The following is a 16,782-nucleotide window of genomic DNA, read 5'->3' as shown; positions in this document are numbered from 1 at the left end:
TCAGTACAAATAGTAATAAAAAAACAATAATTACACTAAAGTTCCGTTTAAATGGAAAATAATCAACCAAATCTATAGTTATTATTAGCCAATCTTGGAGGAAAAACGTTATTTTAAGATTTGACTTGAGAAAAGCCTCAAACAGTCAGACGAAACACAAAAACATTCAACAATTCTAACTATGAACCGGGAGTTGAGATGATACACTAAATAATGAATTGGGTTGAGGAAAGCCTTCGAACATGGAACAAAAAAAGCCCATAACTCGTTTTTCATACAACTTAGAACTTTCTAACAGATGCCATCTTCAGCAGAAAAATAAGCGCTTTCGATGGACTAATTTTAATATGTGCACGTATTTTTTAACCGTCATATTGGGGCATTTATGCGAAAATTTGGACCAATTAGAATAAAAAAGGAACTATCGATCGGATTTTTATCGAACTGGTCTACAAACCTCCCCAGTACCAAAAAGAACAAACGGTGAAAGTTTCAGCCAAATCTGCCGGGTAGTTTCTGAGATCTTAGGGAACAAATTTACCAAAGTCCATTTATATATATATATATAATATAGGTTTTTTCCCCTTTTAGTACCGAGCATTTATATGAAAAAATAAAGTGAAGTTTCGTGATGGTAAAATTATTCTATTTCTGAAATATATTTGCGATAAAAAGATTAAAATAACAGAATTTGTTAAAAAATATTAAGCACTTTTCAAAATGCACTCAAAAGGACATAATAACTTTTCAGGATCAAAAAGGACGATTTAAGTATTCCTTTAGTTTTCGAATATTCTAAGAAAATTACACCACAAACGAAGAAAAGTGCGGTTCTAGTCATTTTAAACCAAACGTTCCCAGTAAGAAAAAAATGCATGTTTCAACAATCAAAGTTATGATTGGAAGCAAAATAATGATAAGAAATTCTCTTCATGACTTGAGCCGCACTTTTATTCGTTTGTGGTGTCATTTCCTTTGAATTTTCGAAAACTAAAGGAATACTTAAATTGTCCTTTTTGATCCTGAAAAGTTATTAATGAAATTAATCCGGGTGATTAGCAAAGAGTATTTTAATTTCAGTTTAATATTTTTGAAAAGACAAAATGCGAACTACATGAAGAATAAAAGAAAAAATCTGTGCTTCAGTTCATGAAGTTCAAAGTGGCCTTGCACATTTTGTTTTTTACGATGTTTCATTTGGGGGGGGGGGGGGAGGGGAAACAAAACACATTCAAGTCAAAAAAAAAAAAAAAAAAAGTAATTTGTCTTTTGAGACGTCTGGCCATAACGAGCGTGAACTTTGCAGAAAACATCCTGTAAATCCACTGAACACTATGACATCAATTCACTGAACTCCATTATCTCAGAGCAACTGTAGGATATCGCAGTGTTATTCCCGGTATTAGGAGGCCTTAGGTGTCTTTGCTTACGTTCGATGAGCGCAACCGGTTGGTTAATCACGTGACAGCAATGACGTCAGCGGTTAATAACCGGTTGTTCACGAACCAATGCTTCATCGAACGCTTTCGGTTGCTCACCGGTTACTTGCGCAGAAATGGCGCAGACGAATAACACGCGGGTGAAAATTACTTATAATTGGTCAAAATTGTCACGTGGTTCCCTCAACCAATCAACCAGCTTAAGTTGCGGTTGACCGGTAGATCAACCGGTGAGGCTCACAGAACGACATCGGAAGCAACCAGTTAAACCGGTAGCTCTCAAGTACGCTGCGGTTGGTAACCGGTTACTCACCGGTCGACCGGTGAGGTTCGTCGAACGTTTAGTGTTGCTTTGAGGTGAAGCCACTGAGCAATATTTTCAGGTGATTCATCCATTTGAGACATAAAGGTGAAACCAATCGTATTTCAAGGAATATTGCAAGACTGACAGATTTTTTACTGCCATTCTATGAACAATGAGATTTTTACTGTCATAAGTCCACACGACCTTAGAAATCTCATTTCTTCGGCTTTAACAGTTGGTACAGGCAATTTTCAATGATTAAATGCTTCCTCAAACACTTTGGATTTATCGATAGGCTCAGTTTTCTTCGAAAACTAGTTTGTCCTTTGTTGACACAACTGTTCACTTCCCAATGAAGCAGGAAGTTTCTCATCTCTCTGGAACCTTCTACCAATATTTGATTTTGCTTGAATAAAGCATAAACACAACTTTTGTCGATGAGTTACTGCAAGCTGAAGTTCACTTTCGTTGATTTATGAAAAGCGTTTGGGTTACACACGTATGTTTGAAGTTTAACACTTATCTTTTATTTTCTTTCTTTTTCTACCAAAAAGTTTAAGATTCTCGTTTTCTTTTAAGTATTTTTTCGGGATAAAATAATTTTTGAGCTGTTTAGAATTTACTTAATTCAAGCGTAAGCTTAAATTTAAAATACCTTAATTTTTCAGACTACAATACTTCTTTGTCATTTTTGTTTACATTTGAATATTTACTGCTCAAACATAACTTCGTCAGTTAGCTTCATCTTCAAATTTGAAGGGTTTTTTTTTTTTTTTCAATTTTTACTTTCTTTTACAAAAAAGAAAGTATTGTATTCGCAAAAAAAAAAAAAAAAAAAAAAAAATCAAAAATCGACCTTAATTTCCATTTTGCTCACCCCGGAATGAATGTTGAGTTTTGTTTTCGACTCGACCACACGTGGATAAGTGCCTAAGAATGTATAGACACGCGAAATATCCATTTTGACGATTCCCAAGTTAATTACAACGAGCTTTCTAGTGACGTCTGTATGTATGTAGGTGCGGATGTGCGTTTGTATGTCGCATAACTCAAGAACGGGCATGTCCTAGAAAGTTGAAATTTGGTACGTAATAGACTCCTAGTGGGGTCTAGTTGTGCACCACCCCTTTTGGTTGCATTCGGGTGTTTCTAAAGGACTTTTTTGCCCCTTTTTGGGGGGAAATCATAGTTAATTTCGATGTAAACTCTCAAGTGGTGTAATAATTTGGCGGACACTTGGCGATATATCACCAGTCTCTTAGTCGCCACGTTTTGTCGCCAACTTGGCGACAAATTGGGCGATTTTTATTTATTTATTTATTTATTTTTAAAACCTGGTTTCAATTTAGTCACTGATGGTGATATTTAGAGAGTAAACTATTGAATCACATTAAAATTGCCAATAATGGGAAAACGACATTAAAGTGGAGTAAAAGGAAATCATGTGATGCACACATCAGCTCGTTTTTAAAATAAGAAATCAAGACTTGACAGAAAATTGTATTATGCCAAATGCTGGTTTGAAAATCGAGAGATGTGTATTGACGAGGGACTTAAATTAAAATTCAACACTCACTATAAAACGTTAAGATATTTTTAAATAAGTGACTAATCATCTTAGTGAGTATTTTCGTCTTCCGCATTCTGGAAGAATCGTATATGGGTCATTTCATGTCAAGTGATCCAAAATTTGGGAATTTTTTTCCCTCACCCTTTTGTATTTCTTTGAAATTTCGCTCATCGATTGTATCCTTCGAGGTAGTCAAAAGTTCAAATTTTTAGATTTTTATCTCTTTTATTTTTTTATTTATGACACTTTGATTTTTCGAAAAACCCTCTTTTTTTCATGGAAGCTTGAACATAAAATGGACAATAACTCAGCACCAAATATAGATAGAAAATTTATTTGGTAAAAAGCATTTTAAAGTACATTAGTTGCTGTTTAATGGGATATAAAACATGACTAATTTCAAAAAAATTTTAATTTTTAAAAATTGAAATTTAAATTTTTAGTTTAAATTTCTCAGAAAAGGTATAATGAATTTTTTTTAAAAAAATTCTCAAAAATTTGTGAGTATTTTATCTTCATTTTTGCAAAGTTTCAAGTTGGGATCTCAATGGGATCATATTTTTAAGAATTTTTAAATAAAATTTGACTTATGAAATAATGGACATTTTTCAGATTCTAACTAGTTAAATATGGGGTTCTCTTACTGGGGATGGTCTAGTAAGTAGTAATTGATAATGACTATGCTTGAAATGAGCTGACATGAATTTGTAGATTGGTAAGCTCCCCCCCCCCCACCACCACTTTTAATCTTTTTTTTTTTCAAAACTTTTCGAAATGTAAAAAAAAAAAATAATAAATAAATAAACAAAAAACCAAAATGAATAGTAAACTTATTAAAAGTTGGTAAATATTCTTCTTTAATGCAAGAAAAAGCCCCATCCCCCGCACCAAAACTTTTATTATTTTTTTTTTCAAAACTATTTTCAAAATGTAAAAAATAAATAAATGAATAAAATAAAACAAAATGAATAGAAAACATATTAAAAGCTGGTAAATGTTCTTCTTTAACACAAGACGAAGTACATCCCCCCCCCCACCCATACGATTAACACTATACTAGTATCACGCCTCACCTGATGCTTTTTTTTCAGACCAAGTGTTTCTTTTTCAATCCGAACTTCACAAAGTGTACTTGATTAATTCATCTGATAAGGAAAGTTATGATTCATTTCATCCCGTACCCCTGCACCAGCTTTCAATTTTGAAGGGAGGAGAGAAATAGTTTGCCCCAAGATCATAGCAAAAAAGAAGTGTTTCCCTCCATGTTGTTCCATTCTTTTCACACTAAACTAAAAATAAATCTAAGCATCAGATCATATGTCTGTCCGCATAAAACTATCTTTCTACAACATTTGGAGTGCAGCTGTTTTTTTCTTTTCTTTAACGCTAGTTTTCTTTGTAATTTCAGTTGTAAAGGAGAGCAATGCAGCGAGATCTATTTACAGATTTATTAAAAGTAGTTATAGATCAAACAAATTTTACTATTTTGAGCATAACTTTCCATGTTGTTAAGCTTCATTCCAGATTGCCCCTCCCCCCTCCCCATTACCGTCCCACTTTCCGAAAGAAAAAAAAAGCTGCAAATGAGTGGTTCTATTTGTCTGTTAAAGTTTTTCTGACTTATAATTTTTATGACCCCCCCCCCCTTCCCATTTATAAGGCTTAGTCACTACGGATGTTTAGCAGTGTGCCTCCCAGTTTATTATGATTATAACTCTTACGTGCCAGCTTTTTTTTTTTTTTTACATTTTGAAAAGTTTTGAAAAAAAAAAAAAAAAAGATTAAAAGTGGTGGTGGCGGGGGGGGGGGGGGGGTTACCAATCTACAAATTCATGTCAGCTCATTTCAAGCATAGTCATGATCAATTACTACTTACTAGACCATCCCCAGTAAGAGAACCCCATATTTAAATAGTTAGAATCTGAAAAAATGTCATTATTTCATAAGTCAAATTTTATTTAAAAATTCATAAAATTATGATCCCATTGAGATCCCAACTTGAAACTTTGCACAAATAAAGATAAAATACACAGAATTTTTTGAGAATTTTTTAAAAAAATTCATTATACCTTTTCTGAGAAATTTAAATTTAAAATATAAATTTTATTTTTTAAAAATTAAAATTTTTCTGAAATTAATCATGTTGCATATCCCATTAAACAGCAACTAATGTACTTTGAAATGCTTTTTACCAAATCTTTCTATCTATATTTGGTGCTGAGTTATCGTTCATTTTATGTTCAAGCATCCATGAAAAAAAAGAGGGTTTTTTGAAAAATCAAAGTGTCATTAATAAAAAAATAATAGAGATAAAAATCTAAAAATTTGGACTTTTGATTACCTTGAAGGGTACAATCGATGAGCCAAATTTCAAAGAAATACAAAAAGGTGAGGGAAAAAACTTTGGATCACTTGACATGGAATGACTCATATGATAAAATCATTAAAACTTCAACGTATGGTTTTCAAGCATGATATTTAACTTAATGAATACTAGACGCATTAAGGAATGAAAATGATGTTTGCTGACAAAATAAATGATAAAACCCATGTTCATTAAGCATAAAATTAGCGTACACTTGTTTCGGGTTTGCAAATTATCACTTTTCAATGCGTATAGTATAGTTTCAAGCTTCCAACATTAACAGGAATCATTAAAGCATTTCCAATGAATTTAATGACTCAGCGTTTTTTTTTTGTTTTTTTTCTTAAATTTTTTTTATTATACATTTTTAATTTTCAATAATTGTAGATTCTCGTTTCATATTTCCTTTGATGCAAAAAGTTTTTTAAATTAGGCGATGTTTAGAGAGAAAAAAAAGTCTTACTCCATTGCACTCACGGGTAGTCTTTGTGAAGTCCAAAACTTTTGGAAGCATAGAATACAATAGTTCTTGCTGAAGTGATGCCTGGATGTTATTACGGTCCCGAAACACAAATATGTCTTCAATTAAGAAATAAAAAAAAAATGAGCAAAAAAAATTCATTTGTAGTTCTATAGAATGAAGAAAATATCATTACTAGGCGCCAAAAAAGGCTTTGTAAGCAAAAAAGTTTACTAGAAATTTTAAAAGGCGTATGAAGCAGAGAAAACATCGTTTAAAAGATTTGCTTTTTACCACTTCGAGTAAGTCCTGGCGCCCTCCTTTATTTTCGTTGGTGTTTTACTTTATTCATATTGTAGCACAAAGCTTTTTTGATAATTTTTTCATGTTGGTTCATGTTTCATAAACTTGCTAGTCCTTTCTCTTAGCTCAAAACAAGACTAATATGCTTTTTTTTCGTTTTAGGTGGAAGGATATTTAGGTGTAAGATATGCAGAAGCTCCTATTGGCAGCCTCAGGTTTCAATTACCTATTCCTGTTAGCTCCTATGGTGGTGTTTTTGATGCTACCAAACTTCGACCAGCCTGCTACCAATATTCAGAATTTCAATATCCCTGGGCCAATGACGATGACGTCTACAGCGAGGACTGCTTACATCTCAATATCTACGTCCCTAGAGTAGTCGAGGCCACTGATCCATTACCGGTTCTGTTTTACATCCATGGCGGATTTTTCCATTTGGGATCGAATAGGAAGGACATCTACGATGGCAGATCACTGGCCGCTATTGGAGACGTGATTGTAGTAACCGTCAACTATCGACTTGGAGCATTAGGTTATTTGTATTCTGATATCGAGGACCACAAAGCTCCTGGAAACGCAGGTACTTTTATCCATCCTCTACAGAAATTTTAGCATGTGTTTAGATTTACGTGTATTTTTTCCAAAATATTTACCCTTTTGCGAGGAACTAATTTGCACTTTCTTCTGTCTGATGACAATCAGCTCCTTTTCCTAGAAAAGACATTAGTCTTTATAACTGAAATAACACATACATGGGATATTCTAAATGATGTACAATACTTCAACTTGGTTTGTTAATATAAAATTCTATGAAGTTGTGGGTGAAGTACTAGTTGTTCATTTTTTGAATATTGTCAAGAAGTATTGTTCACTAGTATAAAGTGTTGTTCGATATAGTAATGGATTTATTTTAAATCTACAGAGCTAACTTCATGTTTATAAATGCATATAAACATAGTGAAACTGATAAGCAAATTCTTTGACTTTTCTAGGATTGCATGATGTTTTGACGGCTCTTAAATGGGTAAACGAAAACATTGGCTACTTCAACGGAGATAGAGAGTCTATCACTATCTTTGGAAATGATGCTGGATCCGTTATCACTGGATTATTCCTGACATCTCCTCTTACGGAAGGTCTTTTCAGAAGAGCCATCATGTTGAGTCAATCACCAGCCCACCTTGTTTTCAAAGAGAAGGAAACTAGCCACACATTAAGCAAGAAGCTATCCCAAAAGCTTCACTGCCACAACAAAGGTTTCACTTCTGGAGATGTCAACGGTGAAATTGGAGTTGGTGCAGGGGTTGGTGCCGGAGCTGGTGCAGGAGTTGGTGGAGGGGTTGGCGCCGGAGCTGATGTTGGAGCTGGTGCAGGGGTTGGTGCCGGAGTTGGTGCAGGAGCTGGTGCAGGGGTTGGTGCCGGAGCTGGTGCAGGGGTTGGTGCCGGAGCTGGTGCAGGGGTTGGTGCAAGAGCCGGTGTTGGATATCCAAGGCAAAAGAGAGATGCAGCTAGATATGGATTCCAACGCGAGGAGGATTTTGACGACAGCAATAGAGTGGATTCAATTTTCGACGGATCTGTCAGCGACAAGATAAAGGACTCAGTCTCTTTGAGCGAAACTGAATCTGCAAGTTTTGTTGATCTAGAAGGACCCGTCATTGACGGAGGAGATGTTACTATCACATATAACTGGGTCGACTGCTTGAGAGGTATTGTGTTTTTTTGTGTATAGTATTTCTTATTTAATTAGTTAAGGGAAAAAAAACTTGTGCTTTTGCTCACCTATCCCTTCTATTTTGCTCCGAATAAACGATACTCTGTATAGATAGGGCATTTAAACGAAAGTTGCTGAGATTTTCATTCGTCGACAGATAAAAAACATCGTTCAAGCAAAGGCGAGACTTCAGTTATTATAACATATGCCAGTATTATTATAACACAGGCCAGATATTGACGGTACAGTGCTATATCCTCAGGAGGAAGGTACACCTGGTGCAACAAAGCATGCGGTTTCACGTTGCACGATTACGTTTTTAGAAATATTTCCTTCAAACAAAATTATTTGCATGCGTTTCATACATTAAAAATAAAGCTAGAAAATGCCTCACATTAGTTTTAATCGTTGGCTGCTGTCCATGAAATTTAGATAAAAGTGATAAGAACAAAAGGTAAAAATTTTTACTTTTTTAAATTTGCAAACTTTTGAAATGTACGAATTTTACAGATTAAAAGTTTTAAATTTTGTATCAAAATGAGACTTTGCTCAGTAATAAGTTTGAATGTTTAATTTTCGAAAAAAAGGGGGGGGGGAGCTGTAAGTTGATTTTAAAATGAACTCATTAATCTATAAATTTACACACTTTAGAGACATACTTTTCGTAATTTTTATTAGTTCATTTCTGCATCAGGAATCGTGCGGCTACGTTTTAACAAATAATATAAAAATAATAATAATAATGAGTAAATAAATTAATAAATAAAAATAAAGCTAATTCTTACTTAGGTCAACAAAAAAGGTGTGACTGCTTCATATATCATAGCTGCCCCCATTGAGAAGAGATAAAATGGAGGGAGTAAAGACTTTCATTCATGAAGGGAAAACCTCAAGTCACGTGATAGATTTTAAGGAAAGGCATTGGAAGAAATCGGATTTCTTCCGCTGACTTCGCGCAAAACGTGTCAATCATTCGTCGTTGTTGAGTCACGTGACTTGAGCTCTTTTCCCAAGCTTTTGCTAAGCCAATGATTGGACTTGCTTTCTCCATTTACTAATTTCTGCTCAAAGGCTGCCGCTGATCCAGATAATGGGGTCGTTTCCAAAATTTTAATTAATTTTTTTTGAAAGAGCATGCTTAAAAACATAGGATCTGACCATTTTTTAAATAATTTATTTAAGTTTAATATTTTAAAAAAATTACTGAAATCGGTGCGCTTTAATTGTTTACACTTCTGTCGTGTGACATCACAAATGATGAAATGCCATTCAATGTTGTCGTTCACAGAACAAAGTATTTTATTCGCATGTTTACTCACGTGCATTGGCAACGATAGGGTTGAAAGCAAGCGTAGAGCGCAATTTCAATTCGCTGCTTGATTATCATAACGTGGAAACGTAGTAGAAAGATGCGGCAAAGTGCATCATTTGTGACGTCATCAAGACCACGCCTTGTTTGAAAAATCGGACACTTTAAAAAATTAATTAAAAAAAACTGTTGGGAAAATGAAAGTATTTTCTGGGTACATGTTATTATTATTATTTTTTTTGCTCATTCTATCGATTTCAATGACTATAAGTAGTACTTTTGACTGAAGGAAACCACCCCATTACTATTGCAGTCATTTCCTGCAATATGTGCCTTACCATTCCGAAGATGAATGGTTAGATGGCTTCAATGGTGCACGGAAAACTTTCCAGGCACGAGTCAGGAAGAGTTGTTAAGAGCAGTGCGAAATGATGGGAAATCAGTAGTACCTCCTTTGAAGGACATTTTTTCCTGGTTCCAATCCCTTTGAATTGGGACCTTCACGTATTTCCGTCTAACTAAGGTACTCTCTTCGAAAAGTCAGTAATCCAACGTTATAAAGCACAAAAATTGCAAAATATTGCAGACACGTGTTTTGGTGTTACAAGAAACACCTTTTTCAATGCAAAGAAGTGTGAGCTTCTGGATGAAAAGTCATCCGAGAAAAGCAACAAGGTGGAACAAGAGATAGTATAAATATCAAAAAATAGAAATTAAATAAAACAAAAAAGATAAAATGACACCTGGAGGCAAAATTTATTATATATTTCCATCAGGGAAAAACCGTTAAGTAATAAATTTTCCAAGAAAACTCATAAATACCCCATATGTACCCCATTATACGTACCCCATTGTTTATGCAACCTAGTATATTTAATAAAGCCTAAACGAAGCTAAGCACACAAATACTGGATTTTATCGAAGTTAAAATGGATTTAAAAAGCAGTTATGTGTACGTATTTATCATGGTACTCTCGTACCGAGGCAAAAGGCATAAGGGAGCATAGAAATATGTCAATTTCTTTCAAAGATTGATGATTTCTTAAATCAATGTAAAAGTGTATAAGGATTTATTTACGGAGCTAAAATAAATTTAAAAAGCCAAGTTTTATGCATGTTTGTTTGCGTCTGCGCAGTTTAGGTAGAAAATATCAATAAGGAGGAAACTTTCAGGATCTATCTTTGCCGGGTTCATGATTTGTTTTAATAAATACTAAATTCTTAATGGCTCATAAAGCTATTAAAAGTATAGACATTTGTTAAAAGAATAAAGAGTGAAATCATGGATACGTTCATGAAAGTTTATTTAAAACTAAAATTTCAGAAAAGTGATGTCGGATCAGTTAAAAACACATAAGATATAACAGGAAGTATCCAACGTTGTTTAGCACAAATAAACAAATTTCAGAATACACGTGTTTCGATCCTCGAAACACGTGTATTCTAAAATCTGTTTGGATATTTCCTGTTATTTCTCGGCACAAAGGTATTTATTTATTGCTTAACAAAAGATATATTTTTCAGTATTAAACTGAAATTGTTATGAAATATACTATCAAAACTTTTTATATTTACAGATACAGACCCATTAGAAATTGTTAAAGCCCAAGCGGAATTTACTCACGTGGATTTACAAAACTTCAGTCCCCATTTCGGAGACGAAATTGTCCCAGAGTTGCCTCGAGATTCTTTTGTCAATTTGAATTTCCATGAAGGGATTGATCTGCTGGTTGGCAACACGAATGATGAAGGTTCTAATATCGTAACTGCTTACTCTGAAGGGCTCCAGGATTATGGATTCTACGGAGAAGTATGCTATAAAAAATAATAAATTAAAAAACTAAAGAAACACGCTTTAGTAGCAAAATGAACTAAAAAGTTAAAAATAAACTTTGGATGACAAGTATATCAAGTATAGTGTCAACGGCCATACCATGTTGAAAATACCGGTTCTCGTCCGATCACCGAAGTTAAACAACATCGGGCGTGGTCAGTACTTGGGAGGGTGACCACCTGGGAACACCACGTGCTGCTGGCATACTTTTATTATGATTCCAGGATTAGAAGGCTAAAAATGTACAGTCTTCAGCAAAGAAGAGACCGCGGGGACATGATTCAGTTGTTTAAATTTATTAAAATGGAAGATGTTACGGGGCTGAAGTTTAGCACTGAAAACAGGACAAGGGGTCATTGTTTTAAGCTATTTAAATCTCAGGCTAACATAGATATTAGGAAAAATTATTATTTTAGCAGGGTAGTGGAACCTTGGAACAGCTTAGAGAGGTGGTAATGATCAAGGTGGTAATGATCAAGGGAGTAGATAGTTTTAAGAAGGCCATTGATCTTCACTGGGGATTGTAAATGGACTAGGACCAGTCTAGCTGGACCCAGAGCCTGTTGCTGGTCGTCACTTTTGTATTTGTATATAAAGTAATTGACCAAACACTTAATTTTACTGTAATAAACAAAAGCGTGGGGGGGGGGGTGGCCTATTTACATTTTTGCATGAATAACAAGTGGAAGAAATTTAAGACAACTGATAAGAAGCCCCCTACGCTTTTTTTCTATTACAGTAAAATTAAGTGTTTGGTCAATTATTTTATATACTTGTCATCCAAAGATTATTTTTAACTTTTTAGTTCATTTTGTACTAAAGCGTGTGTTTTTTTTTAAACAATTATTTTATATTTTACTTTTTAGTTCATTTTGCTACAAACAGTGTGTGTTTTTTTAGTTTTTTAAACTATTATTTTTAAAAAAATAAGATTTAGATTCTAAATATTGCTAACACTTGTAACTCTTAAATGAAATCTTCGTGCGTGTGTCCGATTTTTGTAATGGAATGTATCTTAGTATTCTATTGCATTATTTGCATCAGACATTTTGAACGCTTTCTGATAAATTCATGTGCAAACGTTGTTACACTTCGCAGCTCTGATTTGTACGTTGTAAGTAATTCTAATAAGCCACTGGCTATTTGTCCAAGGGAAAGTTGGACCCACAAACATACAAGTTACGCTAATGAAATCGTGTTAATTAGAATAAAGTAATAACTTATAGTTAGTAAATTAATTTGATTATAGAATATTGCATTATCATCGGGTCTGAGGTTGCATTCCGAATTTTAAAAGAATCCGATCACAAAAAGTGGGCGAATATTGAGTTGCAAGATTATAAATTTAATTTTGGTGTAGACGGGATTAGAACGCACGTTCGATTATTCCCGGAGGTTGACGTCAGCGAAGACCCGCGCCTTAGACCGCTCGGCTACGACCGCTCATAGAGTGGTGGAATGTACTAACTAATAAGCCACTAGCTCTTAGTCCAAAGGAGAGTTACAAACATACAAGTGAAGCTAATAAAACCGTGTTGATAAAATGTAATAATTTGTAGATAATATAACCATTGAACGTGTAAAATAACAGTTTTGCTGTTTTATAAGAGGACTAGACATACTTTTCCGTTATATGTACGTCACTTGGCGCATTTTCAATCTTCACGATTAGTTTTCATTTTATTTATTGCTACCGCGTTTGGTCAAAGTGACATACAGAAACTACTTGTTTTGCAACACCATACGTTATTTTGTCTTTTTAATGACCTTTCAAACGAAACAAGCCATTAAAAAAAACTATTATCTATTAAATTAATTTATTTAAATAAAAAAACATTAAAATTGATCACAAAATGATAAAAAATCTGCTAAATAAATACATTGAGCCATTAATAAAACAAAAAGGGTCATTAGCATGCAAAAGCAAATAAGAGAAGCAAATATGTCGGTGTTATTTATTTATTATTTTTTTTTCGCATGGAAGAAAGTAAACAGGTTGCTAAGGAAAGTGACGTACCTGTAGTGAAAAGTACAGATTATATTTTTTTAAAAGACACTTAATTGATCTTTTTTGTTTACCACACGAAAGAAATCACATTAATATTCTAAACAGCTGTGAAAATCTGACTCTTTAGCTCATTCCATTTTAAAATAACTTTCAAATGAGCTCAGAACTTATAGTTTCAACTAGCTGCGTCGTCCGGTTTTGCACGGCCCTCCCCGCAAATAAAAGTTATGTCACGTGACGCGTGTTCAAAAATCAAGCTCGAACGAAAGGAAAAAATAATAATCAGTAAAATTGTGCGGCAGATTGAGCACAATTTTACCGTGAGGAGGAAAAATAAAAAAAAGGAAGCATTTTAAATCCCGCGATTACAGAAAAAGCCTCAAAACAAAACCCAGAATTTTATTTGTTCAGAAAATATGGCAGTATCATAATTAATAGTTTTTAATTGATAACTCCGCTAATTATTATCGGAGGATTATGTTAAATAGCCGAAAAAAAGGGCGGAAAATTACGAAACAATCGATACCTGGTTCGATGGTCAGTTCACTGGCGTTTGAGAGGAGTAACTTCGACATACATTCATACATACATACATACGCAGATACATACGTTCAGCGTTTAGTTATATAAGATTGAAATTTTTTCATTAATTTGAGAATAATTTATTGGAATTGAAGTACGAAACACTCGTCCTCTACGTTTCACTTTGATTTCGGGTTCTCTATGATTTCGTTGAGATAAGCAGCGGTGAAATTTTCTTTTGCTAAGTGTGCCATAGAAAATTTCTTTTCACATTTTATAGCGGAAATTTACAGCATAGTACTTTTTGCTACATAAAGCTTGGAAAGTGATGTTTTTAAGTTTATGAAAATAAACTTACACTGATTTGGACAGATAAAGGGCTGTAACTGAATTTTTTTTTTAATTTTTTGCATTTAGCGCTTCTTTGCAAAAAAAGCGGTAAAAAAACTTCTTACTCTTACACTTCCCCATTGTTAGTATTGAATCCAAAACGCGTTTCTTCAAATATCTAGAAAACTCATTTCTGCAGATACTGCCATTTACCTGCCCGCGGCAGTACACCATTAGTGATATACTACAGCTATTTTTACGTAGAATTTTAAAAATTGTCGATGCAAAGATTATTTTCAATAATTTTTTCATAAGTGTAAGTGCAACTAGGCGCTAAGTCACCGTTTCAATAAAAAATACTCTGGAGGTAACTTTGAATGTCATGTTATTCCCGATATATTATGATTATAATGATACATTACAATGCGCTAAACAAATATAAGGTTGAAATAAATCTTTTTAAGCACTAATGGATAAATATTTCTAGGCAATATTGATTCTATTAAAAGAAGTCATTGCAAAAATTTATTATTATTATTTTCAGTATTATTATTATTATCATTATTATTTTTAACTGTTATTATTATTGTTATTGTCAGTATTATTATTATTACTATTATTATTATTATTATTGTCGGTCTTCTTCGTCTTTTTATTATTATTATTATTATAATCAGGCTTCTTATTATTATTATTATCATTATAATCAGGCTTGTTATTATTATTATTGTTATTATTATTTTATTATGATTATTATTACTATAATGACTATTATTGCTATTATTATTATTATTTTAGATGAGCTTTACGCAACTTAAACAATTAACATGCTTTGTTTTTCTTGTAGGTGTCAGAAGTACCCATTGGAGACCTATCTAAACTAATTAGTAGACACTTCAAAATCAACTTTGACGACGGAAAGTCGGTCCGCGAGTTCTACAGTGGAAAAGGCGACTCGCTTGTTGATGATGGAGATCGTGCATTCACCCCTGTCGGAGACTACCTCTTCACGTGTCCCAACGTTTTCACAGCTCAGCAATTCGCAGCGAAGACTTCCAACAACGTGTACTACTACGTTTTCAATCACTACACCCAGGGCCATGCCTTCCACATGTCCGATCCGCTGGCCAGGTCATACGCTCCGTGGCAAGGATCTGCGCACGGCGAAGACGTGCAGTATATTTTTGGTCTCCCTCACAGATATCCAAATAATTATACTTTAGACGAGCTCAGCTTCAGTACCAATGTCGTTGATATGTTTGCGACTTTTGCGAAAACAGGGTAAGTAAGATGCAACCATAAAGTAACTCCGTAATCAAAGCACGAGTATTGCAAGAAGTTGCAAGCACATACAAACACAAATACAAAAGTGACGACCAGCAACAGGCTCTGGGCCCAGCTAGACTGGTCCTAGTCAATTTACAATCCCCAGTGAAGATCAATGGCCCTCTTAAAACTATCTACTCCTTTGCTCATCTTCCGGTAAGCTGTTCCAAGGTTCCACTACCCTGCTAAAATAATAATTTTTCCTAACATCCATGTTAGCCTGAGATTTAAATAGCTTAAAACAATGACCCCTAGTCCTGTTTTCAGTGCTAAACTTCAGCCCCGTAACATCTTTCATTCTAATAAATTTAAACAACTGAATCATGTCCCCTCGGTCTCTTCTTTGCTCAAGAGCGTACATTTTTAGCCTTCTAAGCCTGGAATCATAGTCTAAATGAGAAAGTCCATTTATTAGCCTTGTAGTCCGCCTTTGAACCCTTTCCAATACATTAATATCTTTCTTAAGATAAGGAGGGACATGCTTTGGAATTTCAGAGAACTTCCTTTTCAATGCAGAAAAGTTTTTGGAAGTAAAGACATTCGTGTCAAAAGCAACGAGATCGAACAGTAGAAGAGTTAAATAGAGAAAAGGATTTGGGACGACTTTATATCTAACAAGGAGAGGTTACGGTCTCGGAAATTCAGATCGGGATGAGATTTGGTAGATTAGTAGTATCCTTTAAGGGTACTCTCAGGGTAAAGTAATAAAGCGCACTATCCATAAAATTCCGAGAAAACAGCCTTTAAAGATTTGCGCGCAACTTATAAACTAGTAGAGATTGTTCGTAAACAAGCGCCTGGTGGTCATGTGGGCAGCGCTCTGGGGTTCCATGCGTCCGATCCGAGTTCAAATCCACTGCAAGTTTCTTTTTTGTTCATTTATAAAGTGACTGTTACAGCTTTGTGCAATTTGAATTGAAGATAATGCGAAATTTTTGAACACGTAAAGCACTTTAATAGAGAAAATGGAGATAAATTAAATCGATACAAGTTAAAATTTGAATTACAACGGCTACAAAATCACTATAGAGCTCAATTTATAGATGATTTTTAACAATATAGTTGTTATTTATATACATACACCAGAATTATATTTATCATAAAAACCTGGAAAACAAAAACTGTTTTGACATCTCGCACAATTTATAAAGGAAGATTGCTTACAGGAACAACTTATTTGTAAAAGAGTCATTGGAACATACTTCATTTACATTCAGGAAAATTTCTCTTTTGTCAGAAAGTTTAGAAGTATACCAGGCATCGAATCATTTTATCAAAAATTGGTGATGACAGTTGAT

General features: G+C 34.0%; 1 protein-coding gene and 1 non-coding gene across 3 annotated transcripts in view; both read left to right on the top strand.

Annotated features, from left to right (window-relative positions):
• The window catches only part of LOC129234228 (acetylcholinesterase-1-like), a 35,010-nt gene that overhangs the window by 14,394 nt on the left and 3,834 nt on the right, over window positions 1-16,782 (top strand). For both annotated transcript variants that reach the window (XM_054868161.1, XM_054868162.1), the window contains 4 exons: window positions 6,604-7,021; window positions 7,434-8,150; window positions 11,042-11,274; window positions 15,006-15,439. In XM_054868161.1, the coding sequence (XP_054724136.1) occupies window positions 6,604-7,021; window positions 7,434-8,150; window positions 11,042-11,274; window positions 15,006-15,439 (1,802 nt within the window). The remainder of the gene's footprint in view (window positions 1-6,603; window positions 7,022-7,433; window positions 8,151-11,041; window positions 11,275-15,005; window positions 15,440-16,782) is intronic.
• LOC129234691 (5S ribosomal RNA) lies at window positions 11,384-11,502 on the top strand. The gene has a single exon (XR_008581563.1). It is a non-coding gene; the product is annotated as a 5S ribosomal RNA (ribosomal RNA).

Source organism: Uloborus diversus, chromosome 1 (assembly GCF_026930045.1).
Source record: "Uloborus diversus isolate 005 chromosome 1, Udiv.v.3.1, whole genome shotgun sequence".
NCBI lineage: Eukaryota > Metazoa > Arthropoda > Arachnida > Araneae > Uloboridae > Uloborus > Uloborus diversus.
Note: the sequence above shows the minus strand (reverse complement) of the source record. Positions and strands in the feature narration are given on the sequence as shown.